General features: G+C 47.5%; 4 protein-coding genes across 4 annotated transcripts; 1 reads left to right on the top strand and 3 right to left on the bottom strand.

The window, feature by feature from the left end:
* Positions 1–90: 90 nt before the first annotated feature.
* LOC101759347 (uncharacterized GPI-anchored protein At1g61900) lies at positions 91–4843 on the bottom strand. Its single transcript, XM_004987218.3, has 8 exons — positions 4670–4843; positions 4131–4364; positions 3384–3968; positions 2228–2473; positions 2060–2071; positions 1360–1503; positions 685–729; positions 91–550 (listed from the first exon to the last, which is right to left on the bottom strand). Exons 1-8 carry the CDS (start codon positions 4716–4718, stop codon positions 471–473), a joined length of 1395 nt encoding a protein of 464 aa, XP_004987275.1. The 5' UTR covers positions 4719–4843; the 3' UTR covers positions 91–470.
* A 3147-nt stretch (positions 4844–7990) lies between these two features.
* On the top strand, positions 7991–11649 carry LOC101758947 (polyadenylate-binding protein RBP45). Its single transcript, XM_004987217.3, has 7 exons — positions 7991–8337; positions 8833–9340; positions 10193–10248; positions 10325–10455; positions 10770–10866; positions 10970–11113; positions 11260–11649. The coding sequence occupies exons 1-7, from the start codon at positions 8122–8124 to the stop codon at positions 11260–11262; spliced, it is 1155 nt and encodes a 384-aa protein (XP_004987274.1). The 5' UTR covers positions 7991–8121; the 3' UTR covers positions 11263–11649.
* A 790-nt stretch (positions 11650–12439) lies between these two features.
* Positions 12440–15372, bottom strand: LOC101758541 (tobamovirus multiplication protein 1). Its single transcript, XM_004987216.4, has 10 exons — positions 15154–15372; positions 14820–14910; positions 14649–14701; positions 14411–14503; positions 14252–14323; positions 13970–14088; positions 13813–13876; positions 13293–13346; positions 12941–13018; positions 12440–12852 (listed from the first exon to the last, which is right to left on the bottom strand). The coding sequence occupies exons 1-10, from the start codon at positions 15319–15321 to the stop codon at positions 12760–12762; spliced, it is 885 nt and encodes a 294-aa protein (XP_004987273.1). The 5' UTR covers positions 15322–15372; the 3' UTR covers positions 12440–12759.
* Positions 15373–15815: 443 nt separating this feature from the next.
* LOC101767213 (la-related protein 6C) lies at positions 15816–18030 on the bottom strand. The gene is made up of 9 exons (XM_004987236.2): positions 17632–18030; positions 17457–17538; positions 17288–17382; positions 17130–17201; positions 16965–17044; positions 16755–16836; positions 16573–16620; positions 16403–16471; positions 15816–16320 (listed from the first exon to the last, which is right to left on the bottom strand). The coding sequence occupies exons 1-9, from the start codon at positions 18028–18030 to the stop codon at positions 15835–15837; spliced, it is 1413 nt and encodes a 470-aa protein (XP_004987293.1). The 3' UTR covers positions 15816–15834.
* Positions 18031–18941: the final 911 nt, after the last annotated feature.

Below are 18941 nucleotides of genomic sequence, written 5' to 3'. Positions count from 1 at the left end.
CACTGCATGCTTAACTGGCGGCGCCAACGCAAATATCTAATACCAAGCACAGAAGAGTCCATTCCAGCAAACATGTCATACCACCTTGTATTGTACCAAGAGGATAAAATACTAATAACATTTATATCAGACTTCATGGTGCACCACACCAATATGATCAATTGAACAATATGAATTATAACCAATGCTGAAAGAACCCGTTCCCTCCTGCCAAATCGCCATGCACTTTGGATTCACCACCCCCTCTTTCTCACTATACAAAACAAATATAAATTATTGCTATCATTATATTATATGCCTTACAACAAATTACACTAATATATAGCTACCAGGAGATTACAAAAACACAAAACACTTGTGAACCTACAACACTTTGATGCGACCACCAGATCGCAAAAACTCAAGCTCTTCACCAACACTTCCAGTTAGCTCTCCTGAATGAATCTCAATAATTGCCAAACTGGACTGCACTAAACTTGCACCACGAGCACCAGAACAAGGGAGACCAGAGAAACAAGCAGGCTTAGCTTCAGGTTCTTGTGGTTCACACCTGCAAAAAGGAACTCTCAGATCTTCTTGTAGACGCCCCAAAAAGGAAAGTTTCATCTAATCCTTCAGCTCTACACAAACACCAGAGATCAAAGCAAACTGAGAGAGTGCGAAATTAACATCTAATTTTCTCACCATTTTGTGCCGATGTCGCAGCAGGTCGCTCTGGAATATTGACAGCTGTATACAGAAGCACAAAAAATTACAGCAACAGCATAACATGATCAAAGGCAAAGCAGCAAAAAGACACATTCAAGCACCATAGGATGCCCATGACACAATATAGTTGTAAAGTTGTATATTTAAGCATTCCTATGTCACAAGTGCTTGCCTGCACAGCTAGGCAAACAGAGGTTCAGATCCAAAATGGAAGATTTTGAGGGTAAAAGCAATTTTTACTCTCTCAAAAGTAAAACGACTAGTCTTTGACACGAGATATATTAGAAATTGTCCTTAGAGGAGGAGGAGGAGGAGGAGGAGGAGGACAACATACGGCAAGAAGACATGAGTATAATGCCACAAGTAGAAACAAGAAAGCAAGGTGCATACTAAATCACAGAACTTGCTTCTACAACAAATTACATGTTCAGACTTCATAGCACACTGATTCTGAGAAAGGGGGGGTGAAACAATCTAGTGGAATACAACAGAAAGCTTCAGCATTCAATTTCATAATTTTGAAGTGTACAGGTGCTTTACCAAATAGCATTTAAGAGAAAACCAGAAGATGTTCATGTGTGCAAACATGTAAATAATAAATAAAATAACTACAGTGCAAAGTATGTTCAGCACAGCAGGTAGATAACATACATTTATTGCACGATGAGGATGGTGCTTGCATGGAAGATGGCCATGGGGCCGCAATGTTATCATTCAGATCACATGTGAAGCTAATCCCAGAAATGCGGTCAAAGGATGCATCCGAAGGCATACTTGGAAGAAGGCATCCAGATTCTGCGTAAAACCACAAGACCAATCACTACCAAGGAATAAATCGATTTCTTTTCAGTACAGCTCAATGCATTGGATGATGTGAAGTCTAATGTAGTAAGTTTGAGCATAAAATTGTAAAAAGCTAGGAAGTATTGCAGAATTAATCTGTCAGCTAGGTAGGCAAAATATAAACCTACAAAGCCAGATTACAGAAGCAATTTCTCAATGAAAACAAGGTAGTCAATAATAGATGTGCTTAGAATTTCAGCTTCTACATGCAGTTCCATTATATAAATTCCAGGTGAATCCTAGTCATCATTTCCAATTCCAAATAGTAGTTCCTGTTCTTGCTTCTACTTCTAAGAGAGCATAATAGAATTTAACCCCTGGCAAAAAACTAAATAGAACAGCTCAAAATGCAAATTAATGTGCTAAGGCATGCAAAATTAATGGAATGTTGCAAGGAAACGTGGAATTCAGTCTCAACTCAATCATAGCAAGGCATGCCATGTAAAAAAATGGTTTACAATAAACAGATTAGAACAAAGTAATAAAAAACTTGAAAATGTCAACTTACCTTGAGATCCAACTGTATGCAAATCCAGTAGGAGACAGTCATGCAAACACAATTGTTGAGAAGATAGATAGATATTTCATCAGTTCAGTTGCCAATGCCAAGCAATGAAGAGCCAGAAGATAATATGGCCCTTATGCATAATCAGTTGATAGTTCCTGAATAACTCACCTTGAAGTGAAAAATCCTTTAGTGTTATTTGACAAGAGCTATAGACATTCGTGCTGACATTCATCTTTTGCAACTTTGCCCCAAGGAAAGAAGCACAATTTAAAGCTTGCAAATTTGTTATGAAGCTTTGCTTTTGCAAATGGGCTACATAACTTAACATAGCCTTGCAACATGTAGTACCGTTCTTGATTATTCCACCACACTCTTTTGCCACCTTACTAGTGTCTGGAAAGCTTAGCGGGCAAACTGGAGGAATAGAGCAAGAATAGGCCCCTCAGTACTAAAACTATTAACAATGAACAATGAGAATAAAACTCATAATGCAGTATAGTATTATAAATTGTTATTAACGAACGTGTATCCATGTATTCCACTAGCTCCAGTAAAACCTTAAGTCCAATAAAATTTTGAAATTTAGTACATGCACAGTTATGGCTATTCAAATCTTCCAAAAAAAAATCCCAAATAAATGTGCCAAAGCTATTGTTTTCTTAATCTAAATCATACATATTTCAGCACCATGTCACCTAATTCCTTAATGACATATTGCTGAGCCAAATATGGAGTGAAAGCCTTGCATTGGGCTCCTATTGAGTTCCATGCTATCAATTTCAGACAGTATGGGAGAGCTCCAAAGGTTCCACAGGGCAAAAGGAAAATTCAGACACCCTACATGGATTATTCAGTCTCTTGCTTTGAAGTATTGTCCTCTTCAGCAAAAATTTAAAAAAGGTCCTTAAAATTATAATATTATGCTGAAGCATTTTGTTTCCTTTATAGTCCTGAAAAGTTTGACCTCTCGCAATCTAGTCCATGATTGAAATGTGCTCCAGCTTTAATTAATGCTATGATGTGCCCCTTTATGGATTTGATATTTGGATGTAAGCACTGTTTTCATCTTCAGAAATTCAAGCAGATCAATCTCATGCCGAGTCAAAAAATGCTGCATGAACATGGTTTTCAATATCTAGTATCTCAGAAGTTATGTTCCATTTTAATCATTTCAGATGAACTAACCAATAACTAAGCTATAATATACTAACTTTGCAAGCAAACTATAAGCGAGCATGGAATATATGTATTCATTCTAACAAACAGAAGGTAACAACTGAAGACATGGAAAGCATATTTGAATTAGTTATTAGTTTGGAAGTACCTCCGTTGACATTGCAGTTAGATATCTGCCTCAGCATTTGCTTTGCGGACGGTGGGTCAAGCCTGCTCGACAACCATCTGAGAACAACGTTCCTGCAACTATCAATTTTCAGGCTCCCAGTGTAGCTCGTCAAACCTCCATCCTTGGACGAGATTTTCTGGGCAGCCTCGTTTATAGCACTCTGACATGTCTGACTGCAGCATTCGTTAACAGGGTCGATCTTTCGACAGGCCTCAAGGAGCTTGGACGAGTCAATGACACTCTCAAATGCATCCACAGTGCTGACAGGACATGATCCCTCGGTGACATTCGAGAGGTGAACCGAGCAAAGGCTGTGGAGGTTATCGCTGGCACCTTGGCTCAGCAGCAGCTCCTGGACATCCGACAGGCAGTAGTTGGCGACGGTGGGATCCAATGCGAGAGACCCTGTCTGCTTGCTAGACTGCCCTATGAGGATGGTCAGTGTTGCCTGAAGCTGGGGGCAGCAAATGACATTGGCCAAGAAAGGAGCAAACGAGGTGAAGCAGTCGACAGCTGTGGTGGTCATCAGCTTATCGACAGCGGTAAAGTTCAATGTGCATTTCCCTGCATTGAGGAATTGGCAGGCACCTTCAGTTCATCAGTTGGCAAGGCAAACTACAGCTGCAACTTGTTGAGTTGTCAAAACTTTGGAGCTGCCCCAACCAAGCAGCAAGCTCGAAAAGAAAGGAGTAAAGTAGACTGACTAGTGACAGAGAGTGTAGAAACCTGAGAGCTTGGGCGTGCTGTTGTTAAAGAAGGGCGCGAGCGGAGCAGGAGCCAGGAAGGGAACAAATGGCTTCGGTGAGCCGCTGGGGGAGAGCTCGGGCATGGGCATGAGGCCGCTGGGCGGGAGCTCCGGCATGAGGCCGCCGTCATTTTCGCCTGCGTGAACGATCCGGTGAAGCGGCAGGTGGCTCTGAGCAAATGCAGTGCCTGAATCGCGCAATAGACCCTGCAAACCTGCACATTGTAAAGGGAAGAGCACAGATCAGTGGCCTTTGTTCCCGACAAGGAGAATTAAAATTATTTGATTCTCCCAGGCCAGGCAGTGGCAGGAAAATTCAGGCGACAGCCGTAGCTAGCAGCCTCCCTGCTGATGGATCAAAATCCGAAGAAGCAGCACAGGGAATGGACGAGCATCCGGGAACCGGAAGGAAGCAAGAATCCATGGCCCCGCCGTAGTGAGCAGCTTAAACATTGGGGATGAAATAGGAGCAGGGAGGGGAGGAATCAGAAGCTGAGGCAGATGAGGAGGAGGTACTCACAGAGGACAGAGAGGGCGGCTACCGCGAGGAGCCGCCCGGCCGGGGCCATAGGGTACCGCGGCAGCAGCGGGCGGCGGCGGCGGATGGGCGGAGGCGGAGGAGAAGGGAAGGGGGGCGGCGCCGCTGTCAGCGCGAGCTCGCGGAGTTAGGAAGTGGAGAAAGTAGGCAGCTCGCTTTGGAAGGGAAGCATATGAAAATCATTAGGTACACACGGAGATCCTCCCGTCACCCAGAGCCCATCCCATCCATTTGTTTCGCCTTAAATGTTAAAAGTCAAAGTTTAGCTTAAAAAAACTCCAAATGCTACTAGGGATAAGTGAACATCTGTTTACATGAATCCCTTGAATTGAACGTCATAACATTTTTTACTCACGGTTGTTTAGTTCGTATATGTCTTGCTCTTAACCAATTTTTAAAGAATATAAAAGCATAATAAGATAAACTATAGCTACAAGTTTTAAAGAATATAAACATCATATTGTTTCTTATCATGTGGGCAACAAAACAACATGCCTTCACAGCTACACTAAACAAATTGAGTACCATTAGCTCAACGTGTGTGAAAGTATATGGGCAATCAATTAGTGGCATTAGTTTGTATGGTTAGATTGGTTAGATGGGAGCTACCTTATAGTGTGGTGTTGAGGCCTGAGAGTACAACTTGATATTCAAATAACCATGAAGTTATTAATGCATAAATAATTTGAAATCATTATATTTAGAGTATTATTACTATGGAAGGAATACCAATACCAGGTAGTAATTTATTTTTGACATAGTTGATGCGTGAGTAGCTTGATAAGTTGTTGGTAGTAGAAAGAAGAAAAGGGTATCCTGGAGGTACATGCCTGCAGGTGGGCGTAGCACGGGACGGATAGGGGTGCTGAGAATTGATGACGCCCCATTTATTAGGCACATTAACGCCCTTCATTCAATCCCGACCCTTGCCACCCTGTACAGGACAAGCCTCGCTGCCAAGTGGGACCAGGCGCCCCCACGGGTCAGTTAGCTGCCGGATCCGGCGGGCGGAGTAACCGTGTGTTTGGTTACTGGGTCGGAACGGGTCGGAACGGGTCGGACCTCCTTCGTCCCACGTTTGGTTCAAAAGAGAACTGGGTTGGGTCGAACCCACATGGGAATATTCCCATTAGATCCGGGTCCAAGGGATTCCTCCAAAACCAACGGATCATTTCGACCCAGATCTTCTCACGCGTCTCCTCTCACCGCACCTCCTCTCACCCCCGAGCCCAACGCCAGAGCACCGCCCGGCTCCAACCCCGCCGCCCTGACCTCCTCCGCCGGCGCCCCCATCCGCCGCCTCACCCACCTTCGCCGCCGCCCGTAGCAGACGCCGCGCCAGCCCCATCCACCGCCCGCTCTTCCCCTCACCTTCTCCCTTGAACTCGCCGCCGCCGCCCCTGAAAATCGGGATGCCCAGCCCTCCGCCGCCCCTGACCGTCGCCGCCCTTCAGATCCACCTCCGGCCGTGACGTCCGCCGCGCCCGTGACGTCCGCCGCCGCGCCCTGACGTCCTCAACCGCCACCGTCCCTGAGATCCACCGCCGGGGACTCATCCGCTCCGCCGCCCCTCAGATCCGCCCCCGACCCCTTCCGCCGCCGCGCCCCCGACCCCTTCCGCCGCCGCGCCTCCGTCCCCTTCCGCCGCCGCGCCTCCGACCCCTTCCGCCGCCGCGCCTCCGTCCCCTTCCGGCGCCGCTCCCCTGGCGTCCTTAGCGGGCACGGAGCGGAGCGGTCACGGGCCGACGCCGGTCCCCTGTCCTCCGTGGTGGCCGGCGGCCCCTGACCGGCGCCGTCCGCTGCCGTCCGTGGCGGGCGGCGGCCCGTGACCGGCGCCGTCGGCTGCCGTCCGTGGCGGGCGGCCCCCTGACCGACGCCGCCCCCTGACCGACGCCGGCCCTGACCGGCGCCGTCCGCTGCCGTCCGTGGCGGGCGGCGGCCCGTGACCGGCGCCGTCGGCTGCCGTCCGTGGCGGGCGGCCCCCTGACGTCAGCACACATATCTTTCTACTATGCTCATTTGGTGAGCAATCCTCACATTGGCAAAGCTTTCTATAACTTGCCATTCGAGCACAAGTTAAATTGGGTCACAATGTTCATCGCTGAGAAGTTCCCTGGAATGTAAAAGAGTGATTTCAATGAGTAGGATGTTTCTTTTGTTAAAACTTGATCATGAATTAGTGTCTAAGCTCTGAATTTATATTATGTAAGCTTCAACTTGATGGCTGATATTGTATTGCCTTGAACTTGGTATATGTAAGGCTTGAACTGGCCATTGACGTTGCTCAAGATTGATGAACTTTTGGTGTATGTATGTAAGGCTTGAACTTGGTATATGTTGTTATTTTCATCCATCATTTGGAATATCTTTCTTCTTTTTAGATGATTTATATCCTATGTGTTTATAAGCAGAAAGCAAATGAGCATCAAATCCTGTTAAGAAGCCCCTGATATTATATTATTTTTAAATTAAGCAGTACCATGTTTTAATATTAACGGCAATTTTTCACAAGAGAATATACAGTGCTAGAATGTGAGCAGTAGCAGGTTGATGTCTATATTGTTGATGAATTATGGCAGCTAGGGTAATCTCACCAAGAAGGTGAGCTTATTCATTGTCAAACCCTCATCCTCCAACCAAACAAGAGATGGAACCACTCCAACCCACTTTATCCTATAATCAAACAAAAAACTGGGTCCAACCCATCCCTGCAACCAAACAAGAACTGGGTTCACTCCAACCCAGAAAACTGGGTTGGCTCCAACCCAACCCGCATGGTCCCAAAACCAAACGCACCATAAATACGCGGCGTGGTAGTAACTGATCGGGGAGATCGGTCACTGATCAGTGGGACCGAGGCGGTGGTGGGCCCAACACGTTGTCGCGAATCGCGATCGGGTGGCGTGGGAGTGCGTGTGAACGCCACGCCGCCAAGGCCCAAGGCCCAAGGCCGAGGCGACGACTATATACACAGGGAAAAACGGGAGCATTTTTGCTTTGACAAAAACTCGTTCAAGAGAAAAATGGCATTTTTGCTGTTCTTAATCAATTTTTATACTGCTACAACCTCCGGTTAAGAAAATTCGACGTTTCAGACCAAGACAAAAAAAAAACAACTTGCTTGCTGACTGGAGGCAGTAACTTGCGAGCAAAAAGAAAAAGAAAAAGCCTAAGAAAAAGGAGACGGACGAAGAAATCCGTGGGAGAATTTGAAGGCGCCTGGCCCGTGGGCCGGAGGTGGGGACCTGGACCGTTTGCTGCGGCCCGTGCTGCCTCCCTCCCCCTTTCTTTTTTTTCCTTTTTCGCTTTCCTCTCTCCCGCGGCGTCGGCGTCGGCGGCGGCGGCGGAGCTCATCATTGATTGATTGATTGGCTAGGGTTTCTCCCTCCCTGCCTCCGCGCTCGCCTCGTGCCACCCCCACCAACACCGCGGCCATGGTGTCGCCGCACCCGCTCAGCTGGGCCGATGCGCCGCCCTACCACTACCACGGCACAACCCAGCCCCCGCCCGCGCCCGCAAAGGAGGACGGCGGCGCAGTTGCAAGGGCAGGAGCAGGACAAGACGAGGGGGCGCGCTCGCTCTGGATCGGCGGCCTCCTGCACTGGATGAACGAGGACTACCTCTACGCCTGCTTCACCTACTCGCCCGAGGTCCATGCCCGCCTTCTTCGCCTGCCTCCATTCAATCTATCGTTATCCATTCGATTCGCCTCCCATTGGGGTTGGGGAGGACTGCCCGCCCAATCCACTACCTAACCTACTGCTTCTAGGCCACTGCGTATTGACTTTTTTATTAGTACGCTGTCATCGCTTGCCTGATGGCTAGTTTTGTGCCAACCATGTGACTCGGCCATCATCAAACTTCCCCCATATATCTATATAATAGTGAGCACTACTCTCTAATCTCTACTGTGCTTGACCAAATGGTACTACATATTAACATCTATCCCACTTTTCACTTTTATTACTGGCATACCATAACATGACTCTCATCTATAGTATTTATACGTTGCTAGTACCGTTGATTGCATATTTGCATTTGCCCCAGTGAGGACTGCATACACCTATTTCATTATCGTGTCGTTGAATATCGGTTTCTTCCTGTCCCCTCATTGCTCATATCTTTGTTTCCCGACAAACATGCAGCTCCTTTCCCTTGTCGTAAAGCGGAGCAAGCATACTGGCCAGTCGGAGGGTTTTGGCTTTCTCAGATTTAACGACCATGCTACTGCCACTCGCATTCTCAAGAGCTACAATGGTCAGAAGATGCCTAACGCTGATCAAGATTTCAACCTCAACTGGGCCGCTCAGTCATATGCTCCTAACAAACTTCCTGATCAAGATTCCAAGCTCGACTGGGCCACGCAGCAGGATGGGCACACTAATGACACTGCTGCTGCTTCTGAGCATGTCATATTTGTTGGGGACTTGGCCTATGATGTTACTGAATACATGCTACACCATCTGTTCAAGAGTCGATATCCATCGGTCAAGAGTGCAAAAGTTATCTTTGACAAGCTTACTGGCCGCTCAAAAGGCTATGGCTTTGTTCGCTTTGGAGATGCCAATGAGCACGTACAAGCAATGACAGAAATGAATGGGGCATACTGTTCTACCAGGCCTATGCGAATTGGGCCTGCTCCCAACAAGAAATGTACGTACACACACCGGCTAACTAATCCACACTTTAATTTCTGACTACCTTTGGTTTTTAGTCTCCTTTGTCTCCTCAAGTTGCAGTGTTTCAAGCATGCATTACTGCTTATGTTATCCCTCTCAGTAGCTTCCCTCCTGCATGAATAAATTCTTCCTGCTGTCATATTGTAGCTTGTGGCCCTTTTTGCCCCTAGTAAGTACTGCAGTCAGGATTCTCAGCATTGCTTAGATGCAAGTGGAGCTAGTTCACTCTACTTAGCTTGCCCATTCAAGGAGTAGTCTGGCATGCTATCTATCCCAATAGGTCTTTTCTATCTCTTTTAGCTCCGCATTAGTTGAAGTTATTTTCCATCACCTGTCAAGTTGATACTCTTGTTCTTAATTTATATATTCTGGATTGTCACAGTGATGCATCTTTGATGTATTTCAAGTCGCATCATATGCTTCAGCTATACATGTAAAATATTTCACCTACAGTGATTTGTTTATCTGCAGAAAGGTTTGTCTGCTGGTCTTTCTCAATTCATTTGTTAATGATCTTAGTGCTATATTTGTTGCATATACTGTACATACAGATGTCAAATAGCTATTATGTTTGGTAGACATTTTGTAGTGTTGTATGGCGTTGTTCTAGTCCCCATGTTTACTTGCCTAGTGGTGTGTGAATAATGAAATATCGATGGATCAGAATGCCCCGAACATGCAGTGCATTGTCCTTGGCTAGTGGTGGGTTATCTCAAATACGTGTGTGGGGGGGATTCATATTAGCTAGTAACTATTATGTTATCCTGTACAATTTCTAGTAGCAGTGTCCATAGCACTATTTAATCACATTTCTTCTGATATGCAGATTTTGACCACAGCACACAAGGAACTGATTCTTATCACGATCCAAACAATTCAAGAGTGAGTTCATGCCTTTTCTTTTCAAAGGAGTGATTTGTAAGAACATTTAGCCTAAGGATGCATTTGTTGCTTGCAGCTGTTTGTTGGGTCCCTTGATCAAAGCATCACAGATGATGATCTACTGCGGGCCTTTAGTCCATACGGAGAGCTTGTTAATGTCAGAGTACTACCGGGCAAGGCATGCGGCTTTGTCACATACTCAAACAGGTAATTCTTTTTGCCATCGACTCATCGTGATTTTATATTGTAGATGGTGGGCCTGCCAGCTAGCTGATCAAATTCCTCATCATGATTTCAAGTTATATGAGGACTAAACTTGTGCGTAGGTTCTGCCTTGGAAGGGACCTACTAGGTTATCTCATAAAATTTGTCACATGTGTTTTGTATACAAACTGCAACTGTAGATTTGTGATTGCAAGATTGTAAATTTTGGGTGTGTAATGCATGTTTTTAGTTGGCCAGCATAGTCCCCTCAAATGTTGTTTGCAGGACGATTGACTTGTGAGTTGTATGTCTTGTAGGGCATCAGCAGAGGAGGCCATGAGAATGCTAAATGGGAGTCAGCTGGGAGGTAACAACTTGAGACTCACATGGGGTCGTCGTTCTGGTAACAAGCAGGTAGCTTTTGTTGCTTGTTTATTTGCTAGTTGCTAATTTCAATGGCAAAATCGTATGGTTTTGTTTGTTGACATGCGTACTCTTGGTGCACAAATATGAGCAGGATCCGCGAAATGGTGGCCAGCATGGACGCCCCAAATGCATTGATCCTTCTAGCTTCGGTTGGTCTCCACAGGATCCATATGCTTATGCTCAGACAGGCCATCCAGGATATGGATATTACCGACATCAGCTGCCCACAGTACAGGTAAATTTTTATCTCTCATGAGGATCTGGAAGAGGTCTTTCTCCAGAGATTCATTTTAATAATCAAAATAATAGCGTCTGTTTCACTGAGGATCTGCATCAGAAATTCGATCAAGTATGATGAGTATGCTCTGTATATTTGTGCAGTGAGATCACCATGTGAAGGAACATCACAAGGAACAGCATGTAGAGAGATTTTTGGTCCATGAACTCGGAAGAACTTCCTCTCCTTTTTGGAAATATAGCTTTCTTCCTTAGTTGCGCTCCCATGAGAAATAGCTCCGTATCCCAGCACGGAAGCCCCCCTGCGATGCCTGGGACTAAGAGTTTTTACAGACGTCGAGAATTTAGCCCCCTTTAACCTGTTGGATTGGCTGAATTTTGGTAGCTTAACTCGGGTTCAGAGTGACTTGTCAGCTGAGGCTGTAGACGACATTACATTGTGGTTACCTTTTACTGGCTAAATCGCACTTGTGATGGTGTTTCTGAAATAGTTCCGGGTGCTCTACTTGTCTTATTTGAACATTTAATTTTCTACATTCCATAGAGTGAACTGCCCTGCTACTTGCATTGTATGCGCTGCACACGTACAAACACACAATCAGCTGAAGCTGTGAAATTACAATAATAACCCATTACATGTGGGAACTAGAATAGGGTAGGATTGAAGAGCAGGTCCTGGACCATGCTCTTCATGCGATGAGTCGGCGAGGTGCTGCGTCCTCGTCCTGGTAGATGCAGTGGATGATCCGGGCAAGGTTGAGGCACAGGTTGCTGGCCATGTTCTGATCCGGGGCAGATGACATCTCCTTGTTGAGCTCCTTCCAGGTGTCGGCGGCGCGGGCTTGGTCCTCGCCGGTGCACCAGGCCCACCGCCATGCAGCAGGCGAGGCATTCGGAAGAGAAGCGCTGCCGAATGCAGATCAAGGTCGTTGTCTTCCTGCTCCTCCTTGTCATCGGCAGCAGTATGATGAATGGAGAGGAGGATGGCTTCGATCTCCTCCTCGAAATGGTAGGCGATGCCAAGACTCTGCAGCTGATGGATCATCCTCAGCCTGCTGCTTGCACTTGCAGCCTCCTCCAGCACCAGCAGACGCCTCACTCTCTCCTTGAGGGTGGTTGTTGCTGGTTGCTGGCTGAGCGATGAGCAGATGGAGTCGTAGTCCCAAGTGGTGGGCTCGTAGTTGGCGGACTGCCAGTGCGGCGACTCCACGGCGGCCTGGGCGTGCTCGCCGGCGCACACGGCATTGGGGGAAGTACACGCTTCACTTTAAGATCAACCACTGATAATCAAGTCATTGGCCCCTATCGGCATCAACAGGCAGCATCAACAATATAATGCATATGCAATTCAGATAATGTCATGTCATGCTCCGGGTAGCAATAGCAAAACCAACCAAACACAACACCTTGGAGATGCAACCACAAAAGGAGTCGCCAGTTTCATTTCATCAGAGTACCACTCAACACCAAGACTCTTCTCATCATATAATATGTTGATGATGATGATGATGATGCGTCACCACCAATGGATGAATGCTTCCAGGCTTCCATAAACACAACAAGGCAAGCAAAAGCATTCAACTCAACTGGATGCAGCTCATCCACACTTCTTATATAGTACCATACAAACATCATAAAATCTCTCTAGTTAATGGGGTGGTATTGTGCCGATACCCGCTTGGGAGGAAGCTTCCGTAGGACGAACAGGACTAGCGCGGAAGGCAATATCTCCGTCAGCTGCACAATTGGAGTACACTTATTAGAATACTGATGAATACTAATGCCAGGGATAAATAGACGCCATAATAGCAAGTACAAGGCATACCGTATAGTAGAACAAGTCTAGGATTGGATGGTCCAAAACCTCCAGAGATACATCCCGATCAAATGCAGATAATGCCACCTACCATCAGTGCACATAACAAGAAAACATCAGAAATAAAAAGTCCAACGTCTGCAATTTCTATACATGCAGAATGTTTCCGAAGTGAAGTGACTTTGTAAACAAAAAGTCTGCTCTTCACACAAAAGTGCAAAGCGGACTACTCAACTATGTCTGGTTGTGGCCAGGCCCATATTGTACAGGTCAGCATCATATGTCTAGTTTGAGAATTGAGACCAACCAAAGGAACAGCCAATTCTACCAACCAATCAGTAAGTGACAACAAAATACTCACCACGACACATCTTATCAGGAAGCAGGTTACGCAAATTGCTGTCACAGTCCCAACCTGAGACATTTTGGAAAATGCAACGTCAGAACGAAAAAATTAATTATGGAGACAGATGATGGGCCAAATAACCCTTGATACGTTATTGAGAAACCGGTGAGTAATTAAAAAATTGCACATCAAAGTAAACGATTTTAAATTATACAAAGACATCATAAACAATAGTCAGTTAGTCACCAGACAAATGGCCTGTACAGCACAAGATTTGACTACGGTTTATTAGAGCTCCAAAAATCATGTTTCGGACACTGCAAAGAATTAAATGTTCAATGCATGATGATTTCCACTGTTTAAACATGAGCATGATATTCTTTCGCAGTTCATAGTAAAGGTCAAAAGGATAATGTCAACCAAATGCTATGTATACCCAAAAAGCATTCTATGTCAGCAATCTGTTTTCCACTCTTCAGTAGCCTTTTGAAGGGCAGTTGAACATGAAAGGTAGCAGTTAAAGTGTCACAATCACCTCATAAAGCTTCTTTTGCCGCCCCTTTGATTCAATAGGGAAACGTCTCAGCAAGAAAAATAACCTGAAGGGAAACAACGGCAGCACATTTTTACATAGTAAATAACTAATGTTGCAAGTTAGTACAACAGGAAAAGACGCAGAGACATTGGTATACCTTCCACCATATACTGAAAAGCCAAGAAGCGCGACAAAGGAGACAGCTACAATGAAGAGTTTGCTGGCCAGCTCAACCGCGGCATTATCATTTATTCCGAGGTATATCCATATGCAAACCTGTCCAGATGTCAAAGCAGAGGTACTGAGTCAAAGGTAGCAAAGATTATCTGAAGCATTCAGTAGAATAGGAATTTAAAGAAACAGACAGAAAGTAGACAAAGTATTTGCACAGACAGGAAGTAAGAGATAGGATGTTGAGTAAATATGATGAAGAAGAGACCTGAACGACATATATGATGCTGTTAACGGCAATGTATGCAGGCCTTAGCTTGTCTGTTGGGAGACTCCTGGCCTGCAAGTGGAGCAACATTTCTGCTTGTATCATTTACTTGATTGAGAAAGGAAGGATGACTAGTGTAGGTGAGACAGGCAAAGCTACCTGATGGTAAATTTCTGCCCAGAAGAGCACGAGTAGAGTGTATGTGGAGAAGAAGAGCAAACCGGGGAGATCTAGTAGCACCAGCTTATATACCTGTTGATGATTGGACAAAGGGTGAAGGTGTTTAACAACAAGGGTAGAATCTTGATGTTTATGTACAACAAGAACAAAGTGAGTGCTCATATAAATGAACTAGTATTAAAAGGAAGGTAAAGTAGAAGGGAGGGATGCCACTTACTTTTGTGCGGAGGAGGAAGACATGGACATGGAAGCCGAAGACGAGAGCACGAACTGCAGGGATAAGGGCTTGGTTGGTTAGTTGAGGTTGAGGACGTCCGTGGGATGAATGAAATCCGAATGGGGAATTAGAAGAAGAAGCATTATATTGTTAGGAGCATTGATTACCCACCCCCATTGACAAGGAAGTTCATGAGGTGGAAGATCTTCTGCGTGGTCCATCCGAGCTCGGGCACCCGGCGCTGGATCCTGATGAGCTGAATCTGCAAGGGATAGGGGTAGATGGGGCCGTCAGAGAGGAGCGAATCCGCAATCTGATTTCTCGAATTGGAACGCTGCTCCCCCGCTCGGAGGAAGAGCGGCAGCAGAGGTTGGGTTGGATTGGATTGGATTTTTGCAGCAGGGTAGCACCGCACGAATCAATCGGCGAAGAGCAGCTTCGGATCAAGCATCAAATATTTTTTTTGTGCCCCCAAAGGCCAAAGAGGTGGGTCGGACGGGCGTACCAGTGCGACGGCGGAGACGAGGGCGTATGCTGCGGAGAGGGAGAAGAAGGCCGCGTGCTGCCACTCGGGTGACTCGTTGACGTCGTTCCACCAGCCCCCGAGCAGCGGCGCGGAGGCAGAGGAGGAAGCACTGGCGGCGGCCGCGAAGGAGGAGGCCAGCTCCCTCATCTCGCTCTCCGGGAAGGGGGAGGGGGGGGGGGGGGGTGAAGGTGAGGGAGGGGTGGTGCGGTGCGGGCAAGTCTCCTCTTCTCCTCTCTCGTCTCTCCTCTCTCTCTCGTGTCTCCGCTTTGCCTTTCTGCGCGAGGAACAAGAAGAAGGAAGGCACGAGGGGTGGGCCCAGGCGTCAGTGTGTGTTTTGGCCGTGTGCGCTTGGGGCGTATCATTTTTTAACTGGATGCCGCGTCAGCGGATTGCGTTTGGCCGGCCGGTGGTGGGTCCGTCCCAGACGACGGACACGTCGGCAGTCGCCTCCTCCACGTGGTGCTGATACGTGCCGCTGCTAGCAGCTTCCACCACCTCCCAACTTTATTTATTTATTTATTTATTTATTATTCAAGGTAATAATAATAACCTCAAAAAGAACAAGAAGAAAAGAAAAAAGTGTATCTGCGGAGAGATACAGAGTTGGTGAATGAAACGCAAGCACCACTATACGTAGGAAGTAATAAATTAAATAATAAATTAAACGAGGACGGGAGCAGGAGGAGTGGTGGGAGCCGCGACCGGGCGGGGTGCCGCCGGAGACGACGGTGGCTTGCCCCGGCCCATGGTGAAGCCGCGCGTGCCGTCGGGCATCCTGGGGCCCTGCGGAGGCTGCCTGGGGCTGAAGGGGCACTGCTGCTGCTTGTGCTGCTGCCTGGGGCTGGACGCCGCCGGGCACTTGGCACGGGGGCTGGACGACGATGCTGGTGGCGGGTCGAAATGCCCAGCCATGCCGGCGGGAGCAGACTGCGGGCTGTGCGGCGGCGCCGTCACGTGCAGCTTCCCTCGCCCTCTCGCCCCCCACCCTCCTTTCTGATGCTGCTGCTCATCCTGCTGCTGGTGGTGAGCTGCTGCCTCCGGCGAGTGGTCCGGCGTCTCGGATGACATCTGCGAGTGCGGCGAGTCATCGTCGGACCCCACAAAGTGGTCGAAGTCTGGGCGCTTCAGCCGCATCACTGACTTGGGCTGCAACCATCACAGCACATGATGTAAGTGATTGCCTGCAGTCTGAGCACATGATGTAACTAAAGACAATCTGAAGGCTCACCGAGCGCCTGAGCACTGTGCGCACACGGAGGCCTTTCCTCCAGTTCCGCTCATCGTTCAGCTTCTCCACCTGACACACACCAGATTGCAGATGAATCAATACAAGAGCCTCTGAAATTTGCATTCCTGGTGAAGATGGCAGCAAAATGCTGAGCCATAGCTACAACTCACTGCTTTCTCAGCTTGCTGCGAGGTCTCGTACTCCACGAGTGCGTGCATCTTTGAGTTTGAGGACAATAAAACAGACAAGCAAGGGAAAAAGAGTGTCAAATCTTCTTCTAGATACCTAACCTAAGGAATACTTATATGCCTATAGTACGTGTTCTCATCTCTGAACCCACTGCACACAATACCTTGTTGCTCACAAGCGTGTCCGACTTGGAAGCCCTTGCCGTGCTAGGCTCTTGTGGATGGCAAATCTTGATGTTCTTCACACTGAACACGTACGACAGCAGGTGTAATGTTAGTCGATGCATGTTTGTATTACTGTATTCAATCAAGGCCCACATGTGCTTCAGACTGCAGTGTGAGAGATTGCTTTGTGTGACAACGAACTAACTGACCTTCCGACAACACCAAAGATCTTCTCGAGGCTGTTTCTTGAGGAGTCCTCCGGCAGATTCTCTGCTATGATCATGCGAGACTGCAGGGCCATGCGTTTGCATCAGTTCAGTTGTGGCCGCCGACTAGAAAGTAGAATGCACAAGAGCAGAGATCGACGTACGTACCTGAAGTTCTTCCTTGTGTTTCTCAGTGAGTGGCTGCCTGCGCCGGACTTTCTTGCCGTCATCGCTGACAATCTGCAGGATCGGAGGAACAACACCATCTCATCTGTTGCTGCAGCTACTAGATAGCAAAGGTACGTACGTGTAGATTGCTTTCTTACAAGCTTTGTGGAGGTGCGAAGAGCCTTCACCAGCATCTGGTTGGTTGCCCCAAGAGACTTGATCTTCTTCCAGGACGCAACCACCGACAAGGGAACTGATGACAGGGGACGCAGAGGAGAGATTACTCTGAGCCTCTGCTGTATGTATCCTAAACAATTAATTAATTACCGTAGCCTTCTGTGTCTTTGTTCATAATCTTGAGCAAGAACTCGTTTGCCACCAGATTGATGTCGCTGAACTGGTACTCCACCTGTTTGTTGTACATGGTTTGTGCAGATCAAGACACTCCACGCATGCACAGAAGGTGGATTATGAGGCCAACACAGCACACAGAAAGACAGACCTGCTTGACAATCTTCTGCGTGACGTCGGCGGTGGCGCCTGTCGTCCCCTTGGCCTGCGCGCTGTTGCCCCCGGCGGCGGCCGTGGCGCCGAACTTGGCGTGCGCGAAGTCGGGCATGAAGAAGACGGGCTCGTGGTCGTGGAAGAAGCTCCAGTCGGCGGGGCCCAGGCCGGCCTGCATCTGCATGAAGGGCGAGTAGTAGCCGCCCGCCGGCGCTGACATGGGGCTCGCCATGGGGCTGGCGGCGGCGGGCGACATGGGCACGAACTCCGGCGCGTGCACGTTGAACTTGAACGGCGTCGCCGGCGCTGACACTACCGCCAGTGGTCTCGTCTCAGCGCCGTCTTCCTCGGAATTGGTGGCGGCGGCGGTGCACTTGTCGCTGCTCTCCTGCGCCATGGTGTGCAGATGGCGGCGACGGCGAACAGATCGATCGATCGGCGTGCAGGGGTTGGGGAAGCCGCCTATATATACATGGGCAGGCTCGCCGGAGACACCACTCGTTGCGATGCGACGACGCTGGGAGAGAGAGAAAGAGTTTGTGAAGCGAGAGCGTTTTCCTCGCATGCATGTCATGTTAGGCACGGAAGACCGTTGACCGCGCGCCACCTTACATGTAGGCCCAACGAGGGATCCTGCTTACATCTAGGCTGTCTACTGCATCCTCTACAATTTAATTAATTTTCTTTTCCTGGACCGTCTGTATGTGCTGTACTTGATTATATTCATTGAGAAACAGAGCAGGATCTTAATTAAAATAAAAAAGGCATAGCTTGGCGGGTTTTTTAAGTTGGTCCTAGACTTTGTACGTTGTAAGGAGCTTATACAAGGAAGGATACCACTAGAATATGCCCGAATCAACTAGGGTTTTGAGTCATTGTCTTTGGATATATCATATATAGGGGAATTTTCTTATTTTCAACCGAGAAAACTTGTTCTATCTATGACATGTGGGACTCCCTACGGTCACTGACAGTGGCATTAAGGGATTTCGAGTTTAATCAGTGGCATGTGAGAAATTATTCCTTATGTACGATGATGATCCCCTCACAAAAATACCATAGGAAGCGAGGATCACATTTTTTTTGCAACAGTCTGATATTTTTCTAAAAAAAACTCTCTAGCTCATCTAATACATTCGGAGCGAACTGGAATAGGCGGAGCTAGAGGGTGATCCGGGTGGGCCACGTACCACCCCTAGAAATTTAGCCCAAGCAATTACCCCTATTCTGATCAATAAAAAAAACATCACCACTCGCACTCCTTCGAGGGTGTTTGGATAGCATGGGCTAAACTTTAGCTCTGTCACA

Source organism: Setaria italica, unplaced genomic scaffold (genome assembly GCF_000263155.2).
Source record: "Setaria italica strain Yugu1 unplaced genomic scaffold, Setaria_italica_v2.0 scaffold_11, whole genome shotgun sequence".
NCBI classification, from domain to species: domain Eukaryota; kingdom Viridiplantae; phylum Streptophyta; class Magnoliopsida; order Poales; family Poaceae; genus Setaria; species Setaria italica.
This window is presented reverse-complemented; position numbering and strand designations above follow the sequence as displayed.

Coding starts and splice junctions, on each gene's coding strand:
- LOC101759347 (XM_004987218.3), bottom strand. CDS start 4,718: ATGGCCCCGGCCGGGCGGCTCCTCGCGGTAGCCGCCCTCTCTGTCCTC. Junction 730..1,359: donor ATCCTCATCGTGCAATAAAT/GTATGTTATCTA, acceptor TTCTGTATACAG/CTGTCAATATTCCAGAGCGA. Junction 551..684: donor TGCGACATCGGCACAAAATG/GTGAGAAAATTA, acceptor TCCTTTTTGCAG/GTGTGAACCACAAGAACCTG.
- LOC101758947 (XM_004987217.3), top strand. CDS start 8,122: ATGGTGTCGCCGCACCCGCTCAGCTGGGCCGATGCGCCGCCCTACCAC. Junction 9,341..10,192: donor GCCTGCTCCCAACAAGAAAT/GTACGTACACAC, acceptor TCTGATATGCAG/ATTTTGACCACAGCACACAA. Junction 10,249..10,324: donor ACGATCCAAACAATTCAAGA/GTGAGTTCATGC, acceptor TGTTGCTTGCAG/CTGTTTGTTGGGTCCCTTGA.
- LOC101758541 (XM_004987216.4), bottom strand. CDS start 15,321: ATGAGGGAGCTGGCCTCCTCCTTCGCGGCCGCCGCCAGTGCTTCCTCC. Junction 14,324..14,410: donor GGGCAGAAATTTACCATCAG/GTAGCTTTGCCT, acceptor CTCCACTTGCAG/GCCAGGAGTCTCCCAACAGA. Junction 13,347..13,812: donor GGCAAAAGAAGCTTTATGAG/GTGATTGTGACA, acceptor AAAATGTCTCAG/GTTGGGACTGTGACAGCAAT.
- LOC101767213 (XM_004987236.2), bottom strand. CDS start 18,030: ATGGCGCAGGAGAGCAGCGACAAGTGCACCGCCGCCGCCACCAATTCC. Junction 16,621..16,754: donor ACACGCTTGTGAGCAACAAG/GTATTGTGTGCA, acceptor TCAAACTCAAAG/ATGCACGCACTCGTGGAGTA. Junction 16,321..16,402: donor GCACAGTGCTCAGGCGCTCG/GTGAGCCTTCAG, acceptor TGATGGTTGCAG/CCCAAGTCAGTGATGCGGCT.